The 24,347-nt window shown below is 40.1% G+C and overlaps 1 protein-coding gene across 2 annotated transcripts; it reads right to left on the bottom strand.

Annotated features, from left to right (window-relative positions):
• On the bottom strand, window positions 1-22,264 carry LOC311249513 (kinesin-1 heavy chain-like; the record flags this gene model as incomplete). Of its 2 annotated transcripts, XM_084340589.1 has the most annotated exons (26): window positions 1-1,188; window positions 1,292-1,400; window positions 2,279-2,492; window positions 2,621-2,719; window positions 3,325-3,396; window positions 4,625-4,685; window positions 4,768-4,869; window positions 4,953-5,062; window positions 5,142-5,197; window positions 5,549-5,666; window positions 5,908-6,096; window positions 8,350-8,493; window positions 9,030-9,236; window positions 9,533-9,601; window positions 10,371-10,570; window positions 12,063-12,211; window positions 13,181-13,326; window positions 13,883-13,987; window positions 14,420-14,544; window positions 15,392-15,479; window positions 15,968-16,023; window positions 16,118-16,166; window positions 16,249-16,353; window positions 16,449-16,522; window positions 16,632-16,719; window positions 22,136-22,264. In XM_084340589.1, 26 exons carry the CDS (start codon window positions 22,262-22,264, stop codon window positions 1,182-1,184), a joined length of 2,871 nt encoding a protein of 956 aa, XP_084196715.1. In that variant the 3' UTR covers window positions 1-1,181. The 2 variants fall into 2 exon arrangements, with proteins under 2 accessions (XP_084196715.1, XP_084196714.1); XM_084340588.1 differs by lacking the exons at window positions 15,392-15,479; window positions 15,968-16,023; window positions 16,118-16,166; ... (2 more) ...; window positions 16,632-16,719; window positions 22,136-22,264 and having other exon boundaries at window positions 5,148-5,197; window positions 14,420-14,646.
• Between the last annotated feature and the right edge of the window lie 2,083 nt (window positions 22,265-24,347).

The following is a 24,347-nucleotide window of genomic DNA, read 5'->3' as shown; positions in this document are numbered from 1 at the left end:
TTGAAGTAAATCTTCCATTAGAAGCTTTAACTTTATATACTTAAAAACAGGACGTACTTGCACTAGTTTAAGTCAGGAGTGCTAATAAGGCTCCTACCACAGAGCCAACAGACTTCAGAGTGTTACAGAGTTATTCATCATCAACTTTTCTGCTGTAAATTCAAGCATTTCCAGCTCAGCCTGGATACATTAACAGGGAAACATAATGGATGTCTTAGTGGACAAAGTAAACATGAGTGAGCTCTTGCCTGGAGAAATAAATGGAGAATAAACACAATTTGTTTCTACCTACTCCCAGTGCCTTTTTTGCCCTGAGCCAAAGACAAGAGTGTACTGCTGGTGTCAAATGCTCTTTGAAAAAAATGAAGAGTTTAAGCTGGGGTTGGTAAATTATTCCAGAGGCATTTTTTTGTTGTTTTTTTGTTGTTGTAGTAAATCATTTAACATACTGACAGCAATCATAAATCAAAGGAAAAAAATCCAGTATCAGTGGCTGTTGCAGGCATCTAATAAGCCCATCCAACAAAGTTGGAATAGTTAGACAGCTATGACAGGATGCCCTGTGCTAGTACACATAGTACACAACACTTGAGCCTGTTGTTCAGCAGCTAGCTAACTCAGTAGCACAAAGCACACAGCCCCTGAGCCTGTTGTTCAGCAGCTAGCTAACTCAGTAGCACAAAGCACACAGCCCCTGAGCCTGTTGTTTAGCAGCTAGCTAACTCAGTAGCACAAAGCACACAGCCTCTGAGCCAAAGTGACCAGCAACGGCAGCAACAGATTCATTTAGCGGTTAACCTAGTAAGCACAAAGCAGACACCTACTGGGTAGCCTTTTTGGACTGAGGTATGTTTGTGATGTTAGCTTGTATTTATATGGTTGTTGCACATAACAGAGTTGTTTATTATATTTATTAGACTGAAAAAGCTAATAGTGCATAATGGTTTTAACAAAGCAACATGCCGCATTATGTGTTTGTTATTTGGCAAGACAGTAATATATTAAGATTTTTTTTTAGGCTTGAAGGAATGTGCAGTACAGGCTATACTTATATACAATATATACACACTTTGATATTGTAAGAATGGTCCCATTGGATTAAGGTAAAAGTTCAGTATTTTAGACTAAAACATCTCTGGACCTGGGGCTTTGGCTTCTTGCTGGGTGACTGTGCCCCAGCCTCAGGAGCTGTAGGAGGAAACAGAAGAGAGAAAAGAAATGAAACCGACTCTCCTCTTGTATTAGCGTGTTATCTGTTTGGATGTCTGACCTGTGTGGATTCTTTGCTTACCTGCTGTTGCCTCCTCCTATGATGCTGGCAGGCAGGTTGTTCTGGATGAGGTTGGACCTGATGATGCTGGGAGAGGCTCCCGGCAGCTGGCCTGGTCTGATGGGCTTGGCTGGGTTGGACGCAGACAAATGACATGGGTCATATACATAGAACAGGTTGACACAGCACATCATTCATATTATACATACAGTTCTCATTTCTTCGTTAAAATTCAAAGGAATAGTTTGGGTATTTGGGGAAATAAGCTTATTGACTTCTTTTTGAGAGTTAATGGGGAGGTTGATATCACCCAGATCCAATCTAAAAGCACCAGGGGGCAGTTAGTTAACCCAGCTTATCATAAAGAATTTAAACAGAAAACTCTCTTTACATATTAGATCTCCTTTGTTTTATCTGTAGACACACACACATTTACCTAACCCTCAGCAGGTCCCACATTATGCTTATTTTCAGGTTACTACTTTTATTTTGGGTTTTCTATAAGAAGTTTATATGCTTTAACGTTCAATCACACATTATTTATATTCTCATACTGTCTACTGCTGCAGCACCTCTAATCACCCTTTGACTGAATGTTCTGTTTCAGTACCAGTCTCCTGGAAAGCCCAGTCTGCTCTGATTGGTTGTCTCTCACAGGCCTGAGGAGCCACTGCCCTGTTTCTGCCTCAGCTCTGTCTGTGTTTTTGCAATAACAGCTGTGTGGTGTGGTGGTGTGGTTAAGTATAGTCGTGACATCACAACCTTATGGAAGTGCTGATGGCTTGTTTTAAGTCACAGTTTCTGAATACGTGCTGTTTCATGCTTGTATACTCTTTGGATTTGACTCGTTAATAAACCTTGTAGACAATTAAGTTTCTTTCTTTTTGGACTTTGCAGTTTTCAGGATATTGGTTTGCATATTAACGCATTATTTTTCGACACATTATCATGATTTTTGGTCCAGTGCGTGAAATAGAGTCAGTTATATGTATGTCTGTGTCCACCTACCTATCTGCGCCGAGGGTCTCCTGCCCATGTTTTTGGGCCTGGCAGCGTCCTTAATGCGCTCCATCTCCTGCTCGTAGCGGTTTCGGTCTCGAGCTGCGTTCTCTTTTGCCTCCTTCAGAGCTGACTCCAAGGCTTTGACCCGCTCAACAGTCGCCCGCAGGCGTTTCTCCATTTTAGGAATCTCACCACGAAGGTCGGTGTTGTCCCGTAGCAGCTACACAAGGGAACACAGAGAGAGGACACAGACAGCGTGCAGCCTTTCAGCACAAAATCAGGTGTAAGTCACTTTTTTTTTATTCATTTAGGCAGGAAGCACTGAGCTATGTTTCTACATGGTTTTACCTGCTTGTGAACTTTGGTGAGCTGCTCCAGGTTGTTCTCCAGGAAGCAAATCTTCTGTTTCTGGGCATTACTGCCTTCTGAGTCCTCATTCTGAGCATTCTGCGCAATCACAACACACAGCTTTATTTATACACTGTTTTCACTCAAGCCTCTTCTTCTCTTCACTCTGCCTTCATTTATAAATGTACCTTTGTACAACTGATTTGTTACATTCACTTCTTATGACTTAGTGTCTGTAGACAAAGCCCCTGAAGCTAAAGCATCACATGTGTGTCTAAATGAGATGATAAGTAGGAGATTTGGGATGGGTGCACCACCATGGCATATTCCGTGTCTTCCAGGAAAGCCTGCCTTGCCTTTGTTTATCTCACCAAGCTTGAGCCTGAGGGCTTGAGATGCACGCCAGGCTCAGGGCCTGGGTCCCTAATTTACAGCTGCTACCTTTGAAGAATCAGATGGCCTACTTATTGCAGACACTTTTTGTTGTGATCCCTGGATTCATTAAAATTTAATCACAGTGCAAATTAAATGGAGTGCAGCCGGTGCATGAGCGAAATATGGATCTATTTGTTTCATTGCAGGTAAGTGTCGGGACACGAGGAGCTCATGTGATATTTCATAAAATTGGAGATTAAATCACACACAGAACCAGATCACAGGATGATGATTGCAATGAGAACGTCCAACACTGTCAGGACTTTTACCTTTTTCATTCTAGTGGCCAGGTCTTGGACAAATAGCCTCCTGAGGTTGTGGAGTGTCTGCAGCTCTCGGGCCTGTGTGAAGTCAAGGAAACCAGCTTAGAGAGACAACAGTGTACAGACCATTAGTAAAGATTATTAGACACATTAGCTAACTGTTAATTAATGCCAATTATTGTCTTAACTAATGTTATAAGCATCTATATAAACTATCAAATAATGTATATGTATATATTAGTTAAAATAAAGACCATAAAAAATATTAGTAACATTCTTAGTTGACTGTTAATTAAGTGTTAGTTAATGCGCATCACTATATTAACTAATGTTTAAAACGTCTCTTTAATGTATTAAATAATCTATAAATACCTTAGTTAACATAAAAACCATTAGTTAATATTGTTGACAATTAGTTAACTGCTAATTAACTGTTAGTTAATTTACACTGCTGTATTAACTACTGTTAAAAGTATCCATATAAATGATTATACAATGTAAGATATAATTAATATCTTAGTTAACGCGAAGACCATTAGTACAGATTATTAGAAATATTAGTTAACTAATTAATCATTAGTTCATGCTTATAACTGTATTAACTAATGCAAAAAGAATTGCTATAAACAATTAAATTATAAATAAATGAATACCTTAGTTAACATGAAGAACAGTATAAAAGGTTAGTTAATGCGTATGAACAGTGCAATAACAAACTCAGACAGTTTTGCGTAGTGTTGCAGGATAATGTAAAAAAATGATACTGCGATCATTCTGACAGATCTTGTGATTGTGATATGATTCACAATTAAAGGGAATGATCATTTTTGCAACACTACAGTACTTCATTGTAAAGTTACCTTTACCTTTATCAAAAAATTGCAACTTCGTTCTTGCGATTTGAATATTGTGCTTGGCCATATTGCGATTGCAATTATATCTTGAATAATATGTTTAGGATTAGTGAGTAATATGGATTTGGGACACAGATTCAATCCTGAAGTTGAATATTGTATATATTTATGCTATATACATAATAATTGATTAATATCTATAAAAGAGCATCCCAAAAGATTTGGGTGTACCAATTATTTTTTGTACTTGCTCACAGCATTGACAGTATTGGGTTATTAAAGTAGGCGGGATGCCCTCTCTGGGTCAAGATGTTGAATCTTTTAAACGCCACTTTTGTCATTTTTAAAATTAAACCATGGAAATCAAAGAAATTCCTTTCACCTCCATTGTATGTGAAAATCAATTAAAATCTTTCATTTCGTAATGTGGTTGAATTTGGACATGAACTGACCACAGTCTCCTCCAGTCCCTTCAGGTCCTGTCTGGCCTGATCCCGTCTGTCCTGCTGCACCCTGCAGAACATAAAATTGATGTTACTTTATGCAGATGGCACAACGGGAAAGGGCTGCAGTGGTTTACACGTTGAAACATTACATGAGCTCTTGCAGTTGGCGGTTCTTCTCCTGGTCAGCAGCCTTGAGCTTCTCGTGCTCCACCCTCAGCCTTTCCTGCTCCAGCATGATCTTCTGGTTTAGACTACACAGATGTCAGTAACAGCATCAGTACTGAACTACTAGTCACCTTTAGAAAGAGAAGTGCATGCTGATGTTGTGTCTTACTCCTGCAGCTCTGTGAGCAGTTTCTCCTTGTTGTCCAGCTCGTCTCTCAGGCTGCTGATCTGTTTCTGATGGATCTCTCTGTGAGACTGGATCTGCCTCTCCACAGCATCCTGAAGAGACACAAGCAACAAGGTGGAGACATAACATCTATTTGGAGAGCACACAGGTAAGAGCTCAATGGAAGTGTACCTTTACTTCATTAGCAGATTGGATCTCACTGTCCTTTTCCATGGTGTTGACCCTCTCTGGAAGGAGACAAAATCACAAATGTGACACAAAAAAAAAAGAAAGTAATGTGAGCAAATTGCCGTTGTAATGGATTTTTTTTTTTCAGATTGGTAGAGGATGTCTTTTCTGGAGTATTTCTCATGTCATTCTGTTCTGTAAGCCCTTGGAAAAGAAACTAAATAAAAACTGTGAACAGGTCTGGTTCTGGAAACCACAAATCAACAGCTAGTGATGGCTCAGTTAGGATGAGTTCATTAAAGTTCAGTTTTCAACAAGATATCACAACTTGAAAGTGCTCTAGAGAGGACAATGAAAGGGTTGATGCTGGATTTGTTCCATGACAGCGCAGTACTCTGTACTGTGCTCACCTTGGGCTTTGATCCTGACTACTTCCTCATTGAGAGTGTCCAAATTTTCCTCCAGCTGTCTTTTCTTCTGCTCTACATTCTGGAGGGAGTCTGTCAGGGACTTGATCTTAGCTTCATGCTGGACACCAACGGGAAAATGAAAAAGACATGAACAATTATAAACTGTCACCTGTGATTAGTGCTCACACATACTCCATCACTGCTGTTTTCTAAACCCAGAACAAACAGTGTTAGACATGAAACAAAACCATCAACTTAGTAAGCTGCTGTTTGATTGATAACCACACGATGCCGTTTTAATTAACGGCCACATTCGTCACTATGGTGACAGTATCCATGCTGGCAGAAGCAGCAGTTACCTGGGAGATGCGGAACTGGCAAGCAGTCAGCTCCACCTCCATCTCCTCTCTCTTCTGGGTGCTCTCAGACTGGGTGCTCTCCAGCTGTTTGCTGCGCTTCACCATCGTCTTCACCTCTGACTTCATCTTACTGATGTAGAGACGGGCCACAGTGAACTCTTCATCAATGAGACCAGTGCTCTCTTGTTGCTGAGAGGTCAGAAAAACAGTAATCAGCCATGAAAGATGTGCTTCAGGTTTTGTCTTTGTCTTTTTATCTGTAAAAAGTCTGTTGTCTGTCTGTTGTCTGTTGCATATTTCTACCAATTTTTTCCCATTTTAAAACAAGTCTCCAGCTGCTTCAGTTGTTTAGAAGAATGCTGCAACTCTGTTTTGCTGTGAAGCTCCAGAAATGTTTTGTGGACTATGAAACTGACTTTCCATCAGCAGGGAGGGAGGAGATACTTAATGAATTTTCATTTTTGGGTGAAGTAATGCTTCAATTGATCAGTTGATTGCTCTGTAAACGGTACGGAAATAATAAAAATGCCCTAGATGACATGGATGAATGGTTTTGTTTAACCAACAGTTGACAAAAGATTTTAAAATGACAATTACATAAAACAAAGCAAAGCATCAAATCCTCACATTGATGAAACTGGAACAATAACTAAATGATCTGTTATCAACATTGTTTTCAATTTTCTGTCGATGAACAAATTCATAACTGATGGACTGTTTGCTTTACTGGCAACACAGATGATCACAGGCCATCTCTGAGATACAGAGATCACAAGAAACACACAAAAAAATAAGAGACACTGAGGATTACCATTCTAATGAGTAGAGTGTAAGTCCAGCTGGTATGGTTAACTTTCCTCTAGGAACTTCAGTGTTGTAAGGCTATTAGCATTTACAAAGTGGAGGTATTGTATATTTCCACAAGAGATACTTGACATATCTCTGCTGGTGAGGCACACAGTTTAAAATAGACCGGCCAGGATTTTAACCCTTCAGCTGCTAATACACTAGAAACTAAAGCCTGTGCAAAATGAAACTGCTGTCAAACTCCCTCTGAACACAGCACTGCAAACAAGTGTCAGCATACTCACTTCAGTGTGAAGTGTGCCCATAATAACACTCTACAGCAGATAGGCTCACTGATAACGAGACACTCACTCCATACTTGCATGATCATATTCCTCCGTCACACTAGAACATTGATCCAATTGTAGATTGACAGAAATGTGTTGCTTTTCTCTGTTTCATATATTTGGAAACAGTGTTTGTATGGTATGACAGTAGTAAACTGAATATGTCACAGAGAGCTGTAGGGAATTGCAAAAAGCATTTTCACAATTTATTAACATCTTGTAGACTTGAAGGAAAAGTTCTCCATTATCATTATCTCCTCACCCCACGCTGGTGAAGTTCTCCACAAAACATTTCTGGAGCTTCACAGCAAAACTGTGCTGCAGCTTTCTCTTAAACAACTGAAGTAGCTAGGGACTAGTTTTAAAACAACTGAAATAAAAAAATCTATATAATGGATCAGTACAGTTCATCAAGCATAATCCAAGTCACCAGAAGCCCCAAGATCCCCAAATGATTTGAAAAGAGATTACTCACACTCTTGTCGCACAGTCAAGCTTGTGCACCTACTTTAGGCACCTTTAGTTTAGCAGCTACAGTAAAGATTTAGCTTACATAAAATGTCTTTTCATATCAATTTGGTATCTCGGGGCTTTTAAAAAAAGTCTTTAGCTACTTCAGTTGTTGGGAGAACTGCAACACTGTTTTGCTGTGAAGCTCCAGAAATGTTTTGTGGGCTACAAAACCTCACCTGACTTTCCATCGGCACGGAGGAGAGGCATCTGTGACTGAACTTATCCTTTAACAACTATTCATTAAATGAGTGAAATGATTAATTGTGGATCTTAAATCATTTAACTCATTAGTCAATCTAAAGAAAATTTATCAGCAACTATTTTTTCTAATTTTTGGCAAAAATGCGAAACATCACCTGTATTTTTTTAATTCTGAGGATTTGCTGCTTTTATTTCTTGTGATAGTTAAATGAATATGAATCAGGGCTCGGGAGTGTTGGCAGACAAAATAAGCAAATTAGTAGAACTTGTAAACTTTTAAACTAAACACATGCACTACAAATAAATGACAATTGAAATAATTGTTTTGATACTTGGTGATGATAAATTAATTGCAATTTTGACATGAGAGGAACATGATGAAAACAAAGACACACAACTACAAAGCATGTGGCCCAAAGGACGCATGCAATGGCAGCAAATGTGTCGGCTACTTTAGTAGTATAATGTCCCTAATATCAGTGTGTAATTTTGTGTTTAACAGGCTGTTGTTGCTCTGACAAATTGTCAATCTATTCTTTGTTTCTATTTTGTTTCTCAACTCGAAAAACAGTACGTCACCACCGGGACTGGTAACCTTTATGTCGTTGCTTCCCACAGCGATTCCGATCTCAGCCAGGTCTTTGAGTAATGATGACATCATCTCAGTGACCCTCTTCTTCTGGTGGTTGGTCATCTCCTTCAGCTTCTGGAGTTCAGAGTCAATGGAGGCCAAGGAGCTCTGGTGGTAGATGATAACATAAATAATACACGCCTTACAAAGTGATCATGTATACTCAGTGTCATCGCTGTCAATGGAGTCAGAGAACAGTACCGTTCCACTACTATTATCGTACTGCATTGCTACATACCATCCTTGCCATTGATCATTACTACTGTTATCACTAGTAATCACATTTCCATGTGCATTTCATCATTATTGCTGTAATACATCTTTGTGTACTTTCACTCCTGTCAACCATCGCTTATAATTGAATACATTGTGATCTCGTTGATCTGCTCTGTACATGCGACATCTATTGCACGTCTGTCCGTCCTGGGAGAGGGATCCCTCCTCTGTGGCTCTCCCTGAGGTTTCTTCCACATTTTTTCCCTGTTAAAAGGGCCTTTTTTGGGGCAAGTTTTTCCTCACTCGAATCGAGGGTCGAAGGACAGAGGGTGTCGTCTCTGTACAGATTGTAAAGCCCTCTGAGGCAAACTGTGATTTGTGAATTTGGGCTATACAAATAAAATTTGATTTGATTTGATTTGATTTACCGATTTCTCATTCAGCTCCTCACTGAGAGCCTCAAACTCTCTTGCTTTGTCCTCAACTTCCTGACTCTTCTGGTCGTAGTTGACGGCCAGTTCCTCCAGTGCCTGCAGCACCTCCTTCACCTCCTCCTTGGAGGCTTCGTTCTCTGCCAGCAGCCGGTTTAGCTCTGTTTGCAGGGTGGCGTGATCTTGGCGGGAGGAGGATAAGAGCTAGAGAGTGATGATGAAGAGGGTGAAACGAGAGTCAAGTCTGATATTCATAACAGGATTTTAAAAATACATGACTACACAGCTGAAACATGCTAATGTGTGCAAACTATAAGGTTGCAGTGCTGCCTGCTGAGGGTGAATTACAGTCTGACCTCTCCTGCAGGGCTACTAATGGTCTGCTATCAGCTGTCAGACTGGGTTTGTGCTAACAGGAATGGCTGGAGGGCTGAGAAGCAGTGGGGGGAGTTGGGAAGGGGAGGGCAGGGCAGGGGAGAGGAAGGGGGGAGCTGTATCACCTCGTCCTGGTCCAACATCTGTTGCTCCATCTTCTCCACCAACTGAGACTGCTGGTTGATCTCATCGTCCTGGATGAAAGGGAGGATGGTGAAGAGGAGAGAGGAAGAGAGAAATGTAATACATAAGTCATTTTTCCCACAGCAATCAGAAGCACTACTGAACAGAAGCCAATCACGCCACCTGCTGACCAACAGGAATACTACAGTTTAGCAGGAGTGAGCTTTGGACGCATCACACGATGGCAGAATACTGTGTGACAATGACAGATACCAGCAGAGTTAATGTTAGCAGTATTAACAATGCTTAACTATCACATTTTAAACATATTGTATGGTATTCAATTTTAACATGACCGTACCATTTAAAGGTAACACTTAATTACAATCATCATTAACAAATGGTAAAGGTTAATCAAACTTAATATTAATTTCACTATTTATAAACCATTTATTAATCATTTGTTTGAAGTTGCAACTGTTGTTATGATACTTTGTAAATGGTTAATAAATACTGTGTAGTTCATCTATAAACATTATGTGGATGGCTTTTATAAAATTGCAACTGATGCTTATCAACCCTTACAATTGTTTATTCAATGGTTCATAAAGCATTTCATTGTTAGTTCACAATGAAATAACTATGAACTAGTGTTTAATGAACTATAAATGTACCACTTCAGTTTGAACATGGCGGTTCCACCATATAGCAACTTGCCATATCTCACTTGAGAAATGAGGACCTACACACATTCATACATTCATTCAGTGGACAAATATGGATAAAAATGGTCACTTTGCTGTCAGTAAACCAAATATTGTATAGTGGTTCTGTTCTTACCTTGTCATCCAGCTCTTTGTAGAGCTTGGCAAGTTCTGCCTCGTACTTTGCTTTCTCTGCGTCTGTGATTTTGACCCCGGGCAGGCTGCTCAGGGCCGGTTGTGCTGGTGTGTTATCATTGTTGAGCGCAGTGTCCAGGGCCTTGACCTCTTCTTTGGCCTTTTCTTTATCAAACTGTTCCTCTGCTGGCACATTCTCTCCTGCAGAGGGCAGCAGAGAGGGACATCAGTTCCAGTCCCTGCTGGTGTCAGTGATGTGTCACAGTCGCTCAATCAAATCTTTGTTTTAAAACCAAGACCTGTGACAACTCTGTAGCTCTCGTGTCTTTAGATGAGCGTGAGAAAGACATGATCATGCACATGTTTTGCAGAGAACAACACCAGTCATCCTTATGGCTTCGCTAATATGGAAACAAAGGATTATTTCTTTAGGCGTGTCCTTTTCAAGCCCAAAATAGCACCAGTGTGTGATTCAGCTCAAACAAACGAAGATAAGGATACTGTGGAGCTTAGTTTTTTCTTCCTCATCTCATTCAAACCATTATAGACAAATGGAATGATCATCTTTCATTTACATTAGCATTCATACACTGTATTGCCATTAAAATCACGTCTCAGTTGTCTCAGTTAAAAGGTTTGTGTCAGTTCCTTAGAAAGGAAATAAGGGACAGGAGCTGAGAAACACTGTACATCTGCTCTGAACAGGTTGGCCAAATTATCCTCAGTTATTGATAAAGGCCCCATGTTGAGCTCATGTTCGGGATCATAGTTGTATTTTAAGTGTCTACTAGAAAATGTTTAAATGCTTTAATGTTTAGAAAAACACGGGCAATTTTCCGTTGGTTGAGCATTTTCACACTTTCACGGTATTTATATGGCACCTAGACCTGCTTTATAATCAGAAAAGAGAGGAAATCTCAAAAAGACTTGTCAAGTAATGGCTAAAATTTGTAACCAATTAAAGAGATGTGGTTCTTCCATACATTTCCAGATAAGCAGAAGGCAATTTGTAGTTAGAGAATGTTATAGATACAAGATAACACTGGCAGGATTCTGAGAAAATAAATAACAAAGTGAAAGAGGTCCAGTTATAGAAAATTACATCAAGCAAAAGTCTGGAACATCATAATTTCTAACTAGGATTCATTACCATATAAAATATTCTAATTCCTGTGTCAGTTCAGATTTGAGTGGGTATGTTTGTTCAACACACTCTCTGTTCCGTCTAATAGTGACACATCACATTACCACTTATCAGCCACAGTCTCAGATATGAGTCATACTGCCCCTGGAAAGAATGAACATGTAAGAGTCCATTCTTGATTATTGGTTACACATTTTAGCCCTGCCTCTAAAGCAACATTATGTAGAAAATGGCATTTTGTGTGATTTGGCGCCCCCCACAATTTCTGTGTTAAATGCAATCCCAGTTCTGTAACAATTCAACAGATGTAATTTAGGTGCTTATTACAAACAAAACTCAATATGTGGTAACACGCTGTGACCCTACACGCTCACTGAAGTTATATAGTGCAGAAACAAGACACTGTGCCATCAAAATAATTTTGAAGTTGTTATTTTAAGGCAAAGGAAATAATTACATAATGTTTCTTTAATTGCCCCACACTTATTCATAATGTAGCATATGCAGCATATAGAATTGTGAGGTATAATTGGACAGTGTATTCCTCACCGCTCCTCCACCGGTTGAGCTCGGTCTCCAGCCAGGTGACAGTGTTTTTCAGCGTCTTGTTCTTCTCCTTCTCTTTCTCCCACTTGCTCTTCCACTGCTCTGCGGTCAGCTCCACATTCACACACACGTTGTTCTTGACGGTCTTTGCCCTGGTGAGACAGCAAGGTGTGAATAATGCAGCAATCTTTATTGAACATCATCAGCTCCACCACTTTTAGACTGGTTTGACTGCAAGGCAGACTGACCAGCTGTTGCTTTTTCCTTCTGTTATTATTAACAGGCTATTTCAGGTCACTGGGGATGTCAGGTTGAGGCACCCCAGCTCTACGCCTTGTATATGCTCTCTGATTTGTAAAAAGTTCCATACGTTCATACTGCAGACAACCATGTGTTTTCTCACCAGCAAGGAGCTTTTCCAGGAGGGCATTACAGGAATAATTCAACATTTTGGGAATCTTTGCTTTATGGGGAGAGTTAGATGCAAATCCATACCACTCTCATGTCTGTGTGCTAAATATGAAGCTACAGCCTGCAGATGGTTAGGTTAGCATAGTAGAATAAGACAGAAAGCCTGGCTAGTCTTTAAAAAGCACAGTGAGCTCATCCTCATCTGTGAAGGTGGCGTGACCATTCCCTGGGACTCACAAAGATATGATCCCTCACTGGCTTCCCACGTGAACAGACCAGGCCGATTACTGGGCACACAGGCAGGCCTTTGTGCTACGGTTATGAAAATGTTTATTTTTACCTTTAAAATTTCAAAGAACTGCTATAGTTCTTATCTCATAGCCTCAACTCCAATTGTAACTGTTACCACTGCATTAGAAATGTAACACTTTATAAGCAGTATACACAGCAGTTGTATTTTTACAGGATGCTCGATTGTTATCGGCACGGATGCAGAACTTATTAAGTGGATTGGCCACCATGAGATGGGTTCACATCAGTCTCTTTGTCAGTGTTGTTTATGTATGGCAGACCATCGACATGTTTTTAGCACCACAGTGACATCTGGCCTTGTGTTGTCTTACATAAAACTTTCTCATGATTTCCATGCTGTGTGGTAAACAGATTGTATCTGTAGTTCAGTGTGTGTGTGTGTGTGTGTGTGTGTGTACCTCTGTCCAAACTGCAGCGTGGTCCTGGTCTCAGCATCATTGAAAGAGGAGGGTGAGCAGCAGATGACCATGGTGGTCCGACAGTTCCCTCCCAGGGAGTCCTGCAGGATCCTGGTCATCTTACTGTCTCTGTACGGTACATAGCTCTGACAGAGGACACAGATTCAAATCCACCATCATTTATTAACAACACTGAGTGTTTCCATGTGGAGATTTAGGTATACAGTGTCATTCAAGTAAGGCATAATGCAATCATTCCAATTAACAATTAGATTACACATTGTTATGAGTTTAAAGTCATAATTCTGAGAAATTCTTAGAAAAGACAGAAGTCTGTGAAAAAAACAACAAAAAGGAATTATTCTGACTCTTTATCTCAGAGTTATGAGAAAAAATGACAGAATTCTGACATCGATCTTAGAATTCCCAGAAAAGATAAAGAATCTGAGGAAAAACTGAAGAAGCCCAACAAAAGGACAGAAATCTGAGAAAGAAGACAGAATTACAGAAGAATTCTGACTTGGAACTCAGATCCTGAGGATTGTGAGAACATAGTCAGAACTCAAACACATGCACACAGTGGCTCTAATCCTCTTCAGCTTCCACCTTTGTGAGACTTTGAATCATACTCTCTCTCTTAAACACAGTCATTAAAAACACGCACAGGACCAATCCATCCCTTCAGAACTGTGACTGTCTCACCGAGCCCTCTGCCAGAGCTGAAATGACGATTCCTAGTGAAGACAGGGACTTGTTGATCATCTTGGCTTCATCCAGCACTGTGCCCTCTGCGCCTGTTTTACCCACCTTAGAAACACATCAACACAGGAGAGTTCTGTTAATGACAGTGGAACCAGACTGTATCGTCAGAAGAACTCTGACAGGATTACTCTGCAAAGCATGTTAATGTATCTGCTGGAGATTAGTGGTATCCTTGGTTTATTAACATGTCGCACTGCTGGACAGATTACTGTAGTGCCCCCTGCTGGAGGAAGCAGCAACAGATTGTTATTAAAGTTTCATCACATGAATCCGGTCAATACAGGAAAGCAAAGTGTGCCTTCAGGAACAACAGATGTGAGTTTAAAAGATCACAGAATTAATGGCAAAGTCTAGTCCCCACTGTAACTCAGAGCTGAAAAACTAGAAAAACTTGTGCAGAGCAGAAAGTGGGAAGCTTCAGAGGCAAAGAGATGGAGACAGAGAGATGTGGAGGAGGAGTGTGAGGTGGAAACATACTTTCTCACTCCCAGCCAGATCGACGAGGTAGAGCTTGCCGGTAAGTTTGTGTCCAGTCTGAGAGTTTTCCTGCTTGATGTTAATGAGGAAGATGCTGTGACTCCTGGAGCTGTGCTCGTTCATGTCTGACATACAGACACACACACACATACACCAACAACGAAAGTCAGGTGAAGTTTCCTAGTCCAAAAAACATTTCTGGGGCTTCACAGCAAAACAGCGTTGCAGCATTCTCTGAAACAACTGAAGTAGCTGGGGACTTGATTTAAATTGTAAAAAAACAAAAACAAAACAAAACATAAAATGGCTCCTTACAGCTTGTGTGATGTAATCCAAGTCTCCAAAGCCCTGGGATCCCAAACTGATTTGAAAAGACATAGTTTCCACTCCCATGATGCACAGTCAAGCTTGTGCAGCCTCTTCAGGCGGGGTGCGCGCTAACACTTTTAGCTAAGCAGCTACAGTGAAGAATTCAGCTAAGAAAGGATGTAAATAAAGTCTTTTCAGATCAGTTTGGGATCTCAGGGTTTCTGGAGCCTTGGATTATGCTGGCAGGCTGTATGTTTGTTTTGTTTTGTACATCAAGTCCCCAGCTGCTACAGTTGTTTAGGAGTAGATAATGACTGAATTTTCATTTTTGGGTGAACTGTACCTTCGGATAAATTATTGCGTGGGCCTAGAGCTGCAAGCTAATGCACACTTGACACTTTTAACTTTAATATTAACAAGAATCAGACAACACACCAAATACTATGATTAATCTCAGATTTACTACAGTTTAAGCAAGGTAGAAATACTTTTTGACATCATATAGCGCGCCTACTTTTAATCCACTCTTCTCGCTTATTTGGTTGTGTGTGAAGCACAGACACAGTGTCTTGGCTGATGGGAGTCTTGCTGCAGTCAGGAGACTCGGTGAGGTTGAACCCATGAGGCCCAGCCACACTGAAGGTTCTCATTGTATGAACTCACTTGTGACAGCCACGCTTCGGCTGTTTTTCCCGTCCTCTATGGCTTCCATGACCTCGTTAGGACTGCACACAAAACGCTCTGTACACCCCTGGGGACACATACAATCACAAGGAAACGTTGTGTCTAAGAGCCCCGCAGCAGGCTGGCTTCACAGAGAGACAATTATTAGCTGAGGAGACCTTGACATACTGTATCAGACTGATGCTTTCACAGGGAAAATTATGAAGAAAGAGTGATGTTATTACTTCATTTTCTTAGTATATTTAATATATCTTTTCAGTCTGCTATCTAATCAATTAAAACTTATGTATGAAACATATATATTGTAAGAACAATATGACAGAGAAAACACCCCATTCCATTCAACACAATGGCTGTGTAAGTCTGTTGAACAGGTTATATAAAGTACACTCATCATCTCATCCTGCAGATCACAGTGGCACCATTGTTTTGTTTATATTCTCTCATGTTTTTCATATCCAATGCATTACAACCAGCTGTCACAAACATGTGACTGTGTGATTGTTGAACTTAGTTAGAAACTGCTAACACTTGAAAATACACCCTGAGTCTCACCTTGACATAAGGCACCCTGTTTTTGTCCTCGTGCACAGAAAGGTTGGTCTTTGTGGCTGTGGAGGAGAAAAGAAAACAAACAGCATGTCTGAATAAAGCTCCTCGTCCGCATCAGGGTCTGAATGATGACGATAAGAGACCAAAGCATACCATCCAACAAGTCTTTGATTTTGTCCAAATAGACTTCAAAATATGAAACCTGCAAAGCAAAAGCTTCCAGTGAGACTGTTTGATGTGCACATGCTGAAGTTTGAGAGCAGCTGGTTGAGGCGTTAACATACTTTGATATGAAACTCCAGGTCCTGATCCATGGAATAAATGTAGTTGAAGATGTCTTGAACAATTCTGGGAATGACTCCCATCATGTCTGGGTCATGGAGATTCCCCTTAGTAGACAATCATATGAGTAAGTATTAACAAGACAGAATGGAATGCCAGATTTTTCAACTCATTATTTTTAGTAATTTTGTCTTTACATTACCTCCATAGTGTGTGTTTTGCCAGAGGATGTCTGTCCATAGGCAAATATTGTCCCATTGTAGCCCTCCAGTACATCTGTATACATCAAGACAAAGAAAACACACCTGTTGCACCTAGGTTCAGGCTTGAATTGGCCCGGTTCTAGTGTGTCACTGAGACTGCATCTATATACTGAACATCTTACCTCTGACAATCTTCTGAGCCACAGCATTGTAGAATTGTTCCTGAGTTGTATTGGACTGGAACACACGGTCAAAGTAGTACGGTTTACCCTGTGAAGAAGAGGTACTGTGAGTACCACGCCAACATTCATTTACTCTCAAAGAGTAATGTTACAGTAATGTGCTATATCTACAAAAATAAAAGCAGGGATTAATACTTGGTGTCATGTATAAACACCTGATTGAAGTCCTATTTGATTGTAAATAATTCAAAATTGTGGTTAAAGTAGACTACAGGACAGGAGGTGTAGGCCTACTTTGAGTTATAACTTGTACTTTTTGTACTTTTTAACTTGTACTTGACTAGCTAACTTGTTGTGACTTACGAGTCTGGTTGATTGTTAGCTAATATTAGCTATGGGCAGATATTTCTGTGTACTGCCATCACTGAGTCGATTCACAAACGTTATGACTACTCTTTTATCTATTTACAATGATTCCATAAATTTCACTAGTGGACACAGGGGCTGCTATTCAGCAATTAGCATCACGTTACAGTAATGCAGCATATCAGATCTAATAAAGGCCTCCTTGACTTGAACATTTATTTTTACAGAATCATACTTCCATGTTTTTATTCTGAATGTCAGATTCCCTAAGTCTTCCTTGCATGTTGTGACTTATTTTGGTTTAGAAAACCAAAGACCATACAACTTTTAGAAGAGAGATGACTAATTCTTCTTCTTACGAATGAAAAGTAAGCACTACAATCACACACTTACAATTAAAAGTTTGGCGGTTGCAGCTTTACTTAGTCTGGTATGGCCAGTAGCATTTGGCTAATGTTAGTTAACATTAGCTAAGTCAGTTTACTGACATTATGACTCCTCTCTACTTGTGATATACACTATGTTCTTCTTCATTTGAGCATTTACAATAATTCCATAGATGCCACTAGTGACCACAGGGGCTGCACAGGGCTAATTAGCGATTAGCATCATGTTGCATTAAGCACAGCATATCAGATACTTCACTTAAAAACTATTTAACTTTTATTCTGAATGTCAGATTCCCTAAGTCTTCCTTCAAAATATAAAATACTCAACTTTGAGTTATAACTTGTGCTTCATCAATGATAGACTAGCTATAAACTATAAAACGTTTGAAAGAAGAGATGACACATTCTTCTTCTTACGAATGAAAAGTTGAATCCATAAACAATAAAATCAGACACTTATTCAATGAGATACACTCAAGTTTTGCTGTTGCAGCTTTTCTCAGTCTTGTATGGCCAGTAGATTTTGGCTAATTTTAGCTAACATTAGTTATAGGTAGACATTTCTTTCTATTGGTATTAATAAGTCAGTTTACTGCGTTAAGTATATGAATATTACAGCAATCTTTTATAAAGTAAGGTTCAGACAATCAGATCCAATCTGACTTTTAAATGACTATAAACACCTGCATTAGAGAGTGTGTTTGTGTAGCTTTGTTCTGAGAGGAACTATAAATCACTTGAGGTTCACGGACATAATGATCATATTATAGTGATGCATCTAGCATTAGCTAGCAGTTTGGTCAGGTTGATACAGCCGACAGCGTAAGACAAAAGCAGAAACTCCTGACAGCAAAATGAGCTCCAGTCATTTGTACAATAACAAACCAGAGTCTGATGTAGCGGCAGGTGCCATATAAGCATGAAGGAAGTGACTTCATCAGGTTTCTGTGTCCCTCAGAATCAGTTTCCTGGCACTGCAACAACCTGCAGGCCCAGTTGATGTCTGAGGCCTGGTCCTAGACATGATCTGCACTGGATGGAGTAGTTTTCCACTCGAAGCAACTGACTATGAGTTGGCCTGTGACTGGGAGTCAATACCTCTGAACAAAGCAGCCATTCTTTGTTTTCATTTTCAATAGTCATAAGCACCAGGGGTTATAGTTTGCCAAGGAAATTTCTATTTTCTACTGATCTATACAGAGACATAGTGATCACCAGGAAAAGTCTGATGCAACACCTGCCACATGGAATAACTACACTCAAACAGAGTATATATAAAGTATATAGCAAATAAATGTCACGGCACAGATGGGTGGCAAACGGAAGATGAAAACAACATTAGGATCTTAGTCAGGAGTTGTTCCACCATAGACCTCAAGAACATATTCAGTGACCAGAGGTGGACAGAGTACACAACTTCACTACTTGAGTAAAAGTACAGATACTCCTTGTCAAATATTACTCCAATACAAGTAAAAGTAGCTTAGTCAAAATATTACTTAAGTAAAAGTACTAAAGTATTTGTTTAAAAAATTACTTAAGTAAAAGTATTTAAAAAATATCTCAGGAAATACAGGAAAGGAAAGTAGCTTAATGTCATTATACAATACACTGATGCGATTCTGCTACAGACGTGTTTATAGCTCAAAAATAAGCAAATAAAGGCAAGAAGCCTCAGAACACAGACTCAGCTGCATTCATCAACAAATGAAATATATTGCAGACAGCTGCGGTCAGTTCAGTATATTTTTGCATCTGACATCCATGCTTTCTCTACATAAAAAAGATGTAGATGCAGGCACTACAAGAACTTATATTGACATTTACAGATAAACAACTTATTGGCTAGTTTACTTTACTTATATCATACATCATAGCCAAAAATGAGCCAGATAACCCACATCAAAGACAGCCGCACCTCACTAACGCGTGCACACCCACTCTCTCTCTCTCTCTCTCTCTCTCTCTCACACACACACACACACACACACACACAGACACATGCGCGTGCGCGCGCGCACACACACACACACACACACACACACACACACACACACACACTCTCTCTCTTTCACAAACATTAAGCTAGCTAACGTTAGTAGCTACTTTACATACCGCGACGTGCTTTTTCCGGTTGGAAGACGAGTCTTTGTAGTCCGTGATATAATTGGTCCGCGGTGAGCACAACCAACATTTAAACTGAAACGAATCAGTTTTTGTGACAAAAATCTCAAACATGGGTTTGAGATAAGGCCACGGGTGCTCATGACGTAGTACAGGTACGGCAATACGGCTAAGACAAACCATACGCGAATCAGCAGAAACAGTTTATTTTCTCTGAATTTTGCAAAAAAAAAAAAATCATCAGCTGACGTAAGATCAAAAGTAGCGAGTAACGAGAGCATTAATAGAAATGTAGTGGAGTAAAAAGTACAATATTTGTCCTTCAAATGTAGTGGAGTGAAAGTAAAAGTATCCCCCCAAAATAATACTCAAGTAAAGTACAGATACTCAAAAACTGTACTTAAGTACAGTACTCAAGTAAATTTACTTCGTTACTGTCCACCACTGTCAGTGACATACACTCACAAAAGATAAGCCCTCAGCAGGTGTTTTGATGATGGTGGTAGACAGTGTTGTTTAACATGTCACTCCAATATCTCCTACGGGTGAAGGCAGATGACACACACAATTTCATAAACCATTTATTGAGACCTTGTGCCCTGTATAAAAAGTTTTGTATTTGTTATTTTAACTTGCCTATATTTTGTCAGTGGTGCCTCACTAGCTATCCACTCATTCAGTTATTAAGTCAGAAGGCTGTGTATAGTGGCCATTTTGAAACATTTCAAACTCATCTTGTCAGAAGGCTCATCTTTGGTCAGACGGAGCTTTACGTTTGAGGGCTCAGCTCAAAATCAGCATCAGATGTCCTTTTTCCCTAACATAGCACACTAACATGTCACCATACTAGCAGTAGCATGACCCTATACAAAAACTTGCTGAGGTTAACATTAACCTAAGTGCAGGTGAAGGTAAAGCTGAAAAGGTAGATGAACTGGATTAAATTTAGTTTAGACGGCCAACGGTGGGCTTGACCGATTCAAGTCAAGACTGCTTCAAGCTGACAAATGTCTGACAACATACAGCTGTTCTTGAAAAAGTGACACTGAGATGTCTTCTGTCTTCTTCCTTCTGGAAGTGTGTGCATAAAAGGCATTGAAACTGCTGAAATGCAATGTAATTCATGCAAACATAGCAGGAAAGCAACAGTGGGAGAGGAAGTGTTGGTGCCATCGTCCACTAGCCTACTTTTTCATAAACATTTTCTCTTTACAGATAAAGTGATTCAGAGAGTGTGTTGAAACTTATTTATTAGAGGAATTTTAGATTAACAAAATCATATGAAATTGTTAGAATTCTGCATTAAGTTTGGTCAAATGTACCACGAATACAAGCAAGATCCTATCGAGGACTGCAACTGCCAAAATCCAACACTGAATGAATGAATGAATGAATATGCAGTTATAAGCACCAAACATACTATAAAAATAAAAGTAGGCAGTAATTGATTTATAAATGTGACGTAGTTCAAATTTCTGTATTCATTTGCTTCTATTTTCTTCTATTTGTTTACACAAACGTATTTATTTCTGTATTGTCTTTACACATAGCTTTATGTATTCTGGGGGGCCCAGCCTCACTGTTAACTATACAGAACACAACTTTATTCATTGGTTTTGGTGGAGCTAGATCATAATTCATTGAGAAAGTAACTCACACAGCTTTAGGCTACTTGTTACTTAGCTGCTTAGCTCAGTTAGCTATGTAGCTAGCGGCCCTTTCAGTTGATCTGCTCGGACTTGGAACATCAGTTGAGTGCAAAGGAGCTTTGGACCGCTCAGAGGAGGAGGTTTTCAGGTCTGGGGTGGAGGGACCCAGCGGGGAGAGTCATCATATCAGACTGCTAAATGCACAGCTAACTGAGCTAACTAGCTAATGGCAGCAAACAGTACAGTTAGCAGCAGTTAGCTGTAACTATAGCAACATGTATCTGTTCAGGACATCAGAGGGAAAACCACAAATTATTTTCCCCATAAAGTATGATCCAGACCAGAGTCTGGGTCGTCACTGCTGTGCATCACCTGAGCCTGACACTGTCTCAGATCGCATTATTTTTTTTCTCCAAAGACTGTCCTGCCTAGTCCCGCCCTAGTATGTGTGATTGGTCAGTACTTCTGTGCTGCCACAGGCTTTATATTACAGCCCTCTCATTTGCACAATGCAGCAGAAATGCAGAAAGAAATGTAAAAGGAGAATACAGGACGTTTTGGGAAATGTACGGGGGAAATACAAGAGGAAAATAATAAAGAAATATATTTGTCAACAAATACATTTAAAACAGATCAAATAAATAAAATGAAAAATGGGAAAGTAAATGACTAGGGCGATAAATACAAAGCTAAACAGGCTAAATGCAGAAGCACGTGTCATATGTCTTTATTTCTTTTTGTTTTGGCAGCTTCAGTCCTCCATACAGCTCAAGGTGCTGCATTTAAATTGACTTTTGTCTCAAAGGCCTGTTTAGGTGTTGTGACACCAAAAGAGACACTGTTAAAGTTGGAAATGAGGACATTATTGATCCGCGTTGTACTTAATACAGTTAGGGAAATATATCTTACAATGTAAATGTTCAGATTTCCACTACATGAGAAGTGAAACAAGTGGAGGAGAAAAGGAAACACTCACAGCAATCGATACACAATCATCTCCTTGAAACTTCGGGATGTACTTGTCTCCCCGGGCCACCTCCGACTTGTTCAGCGGCCTGAAACGGCACACCACCTTGATGCAGGTCTCCGCTGCTGCGTCCGTCATGTCCGCCGCTGTGGATGGATGGAGCGCTGCGTCCTCCCGTTAAACAGTCCGCCAGCTGCAGAGCAGAGGAGCAGGCCGCGCCCCTCACACGGAGCCTTCAGCTGACTGGAACACTCGCAGTACTTCTCTGATGTTAACGCACCTGAGCCTGACTGTGACTGAGCATCACAGCTTCAAATAAGAATGAATCAGACCGGACCCGAGGCGCTCTGTCTCCAAAATAAAATAAAAAATAAACCTTTAAATAAATGGGCTTATTAAATATTAATTTGCACTAGATTTTGTTTTTTGTTTTTTTTACAAAAACAAATGATTTGATGAAAACACAGTTAGTCTATTGATAGATACTCGCGTACATCACGTCAGCGGCACCACAAAATAAAAATAAAAGATGAGGTAGAACTTCAGGAGGGAGACAGTCACAAGGGTCCACTTTGATCCGCAGAATAAATGAAAATGGTGCTGTGATCAGGGCGGGACTAAAGAGTGGTTCAGAGAGCGTGTCATAAGAACAGTCACATGGGACTTCAGGATCTGAGAAACAGTGTGATAGTTTATTATTGGTGACTGCAGACTGACTTTTTACTTGTGCTGTCCAGGGAATAGACTGAAGGGCCGGTTTAATCGGAAAGCATTTTAGATTAACCTTGACTCTGTTGGTTGGTTAAATCAATGCTAACCATTTCTGAGCATCAGTGATATCAGTGAGGTGAGGACCCTAAACACCCACCCAGCCACAGTCTGTTCACCCTGCTGCCATCTGACATCAGATACAGAAGTATCTGCTGCCGTAGCACCAGACTACAGAGCAGCTTCACTCCTCAGGCCGTGAGACTCCCTGACAGGTTCTCTGTGATGTTGATCCCCTGACACCTAAAACTGTTCATCTGCTGCACCTCGGTTCCACAGATGTAGACAGGCCTGTGTGTCTCATTTTTTCTAAAATCAACAATCAACTCCTTGGTTTTGCTGATGTTGAGCAGCAGCCATTGAAAGTTGTCAGGTCATGGAAAAAGAACACACAGTTACTCAACGGGTGTGCTGAAGACAGGCACGGTGTCTTTGAGGTTGGTTTGTAGTGTGTGTTTTGGCTGGACCGATACACAGTCAGACAGCTTCGTAGAAAAGAAGACTACACATGTGGTCCAATTGTATCAGTGTTGTGGAAATTGAGGAGAAAACCTGGGTCCAAGCTAAAAATACACAAAGCTACACTAAAAGGGGCACTATGTAGTCAAACAACAACAAATTCTAATATAATATAATATTTCATATGGATATTACATTATATTTGTATGTGTTTATTATACTTTATTTTCTTTTATTAATATTTACATTAATGAGGTAATAATACAAACTCAGAAATATGTATTTTTCCATAAGTGAATAAACGCGCTGTTCTCAGAGGAAAATAAGGTCCCAGAACACTGTCTGAAGTTGGAAAGGTGGCAGGGTCCGCCACATATAAACAAAGTCAAACAGTATAAATTGTGTCGTCCTTTAAGGTCAGTTTGTTTATTTAGTTTGTTTGGGCAGAAAAAAAATGAGCCAATGAAGATCTTTCTCTTCTCATTAACATTTCTTCAACAAAACTACAGAGTGCTCCTTTAACAGAAATAGCTGAGAGAGGCTGATGAGGCTGTCAGTCATCACCAAGGAGACAGCTGAAAGGCCCTCTGTTCTGGTATGCTGTCTGTGGCGCCACCAAGTGGATGACTAACAACTGTATCCTCAATGACAAAGATGAAAATGGCAGCCTCTGTTTTTCCCTCAGACACTACAACAGATAACTGTATGCATAAGGGTTTGCATTAAATAAAGCACTGCACCAACATGGTTAATACACTCCAGGTTTTTACTGGCAAATGAATGCAGGCATTACTCTTTGGTATGCAGAGGTAGAGTTAACCACCTTTTCTGCTGTTGGGTAGTTTAGCTGAGTGGTTTCCATCCTCGGGGACTGGGCCACGAGATAAACCTGAGATGATTAATGCTGTGGTGCTTTTGTAGTAGGAGACAGAAAGTGTATCAGGGAAATGTCTCTCAGGTTGAACTGTTAACAGCTAATCACCTCTGAAATGTG

The sequence above is a fragment of the Pagrus pagrus genome (genome assembly GCF_965226575.1).
Source record: "Pagrus pagrus genome assembly, chromosome: 20".
In the NCBI taxonomy this organism is placed as follows: Eukaryota; Metazoa; Chordata; class Actinopteri; order Spariformes; family Sparidae; genus Pagrus; species Pagrus pagrus.
The sequence above is the reverse complement of the archived record's forward strand: the minus strand, read 5'-3'. Positions and strand labels throughout refer to the sequence as shown.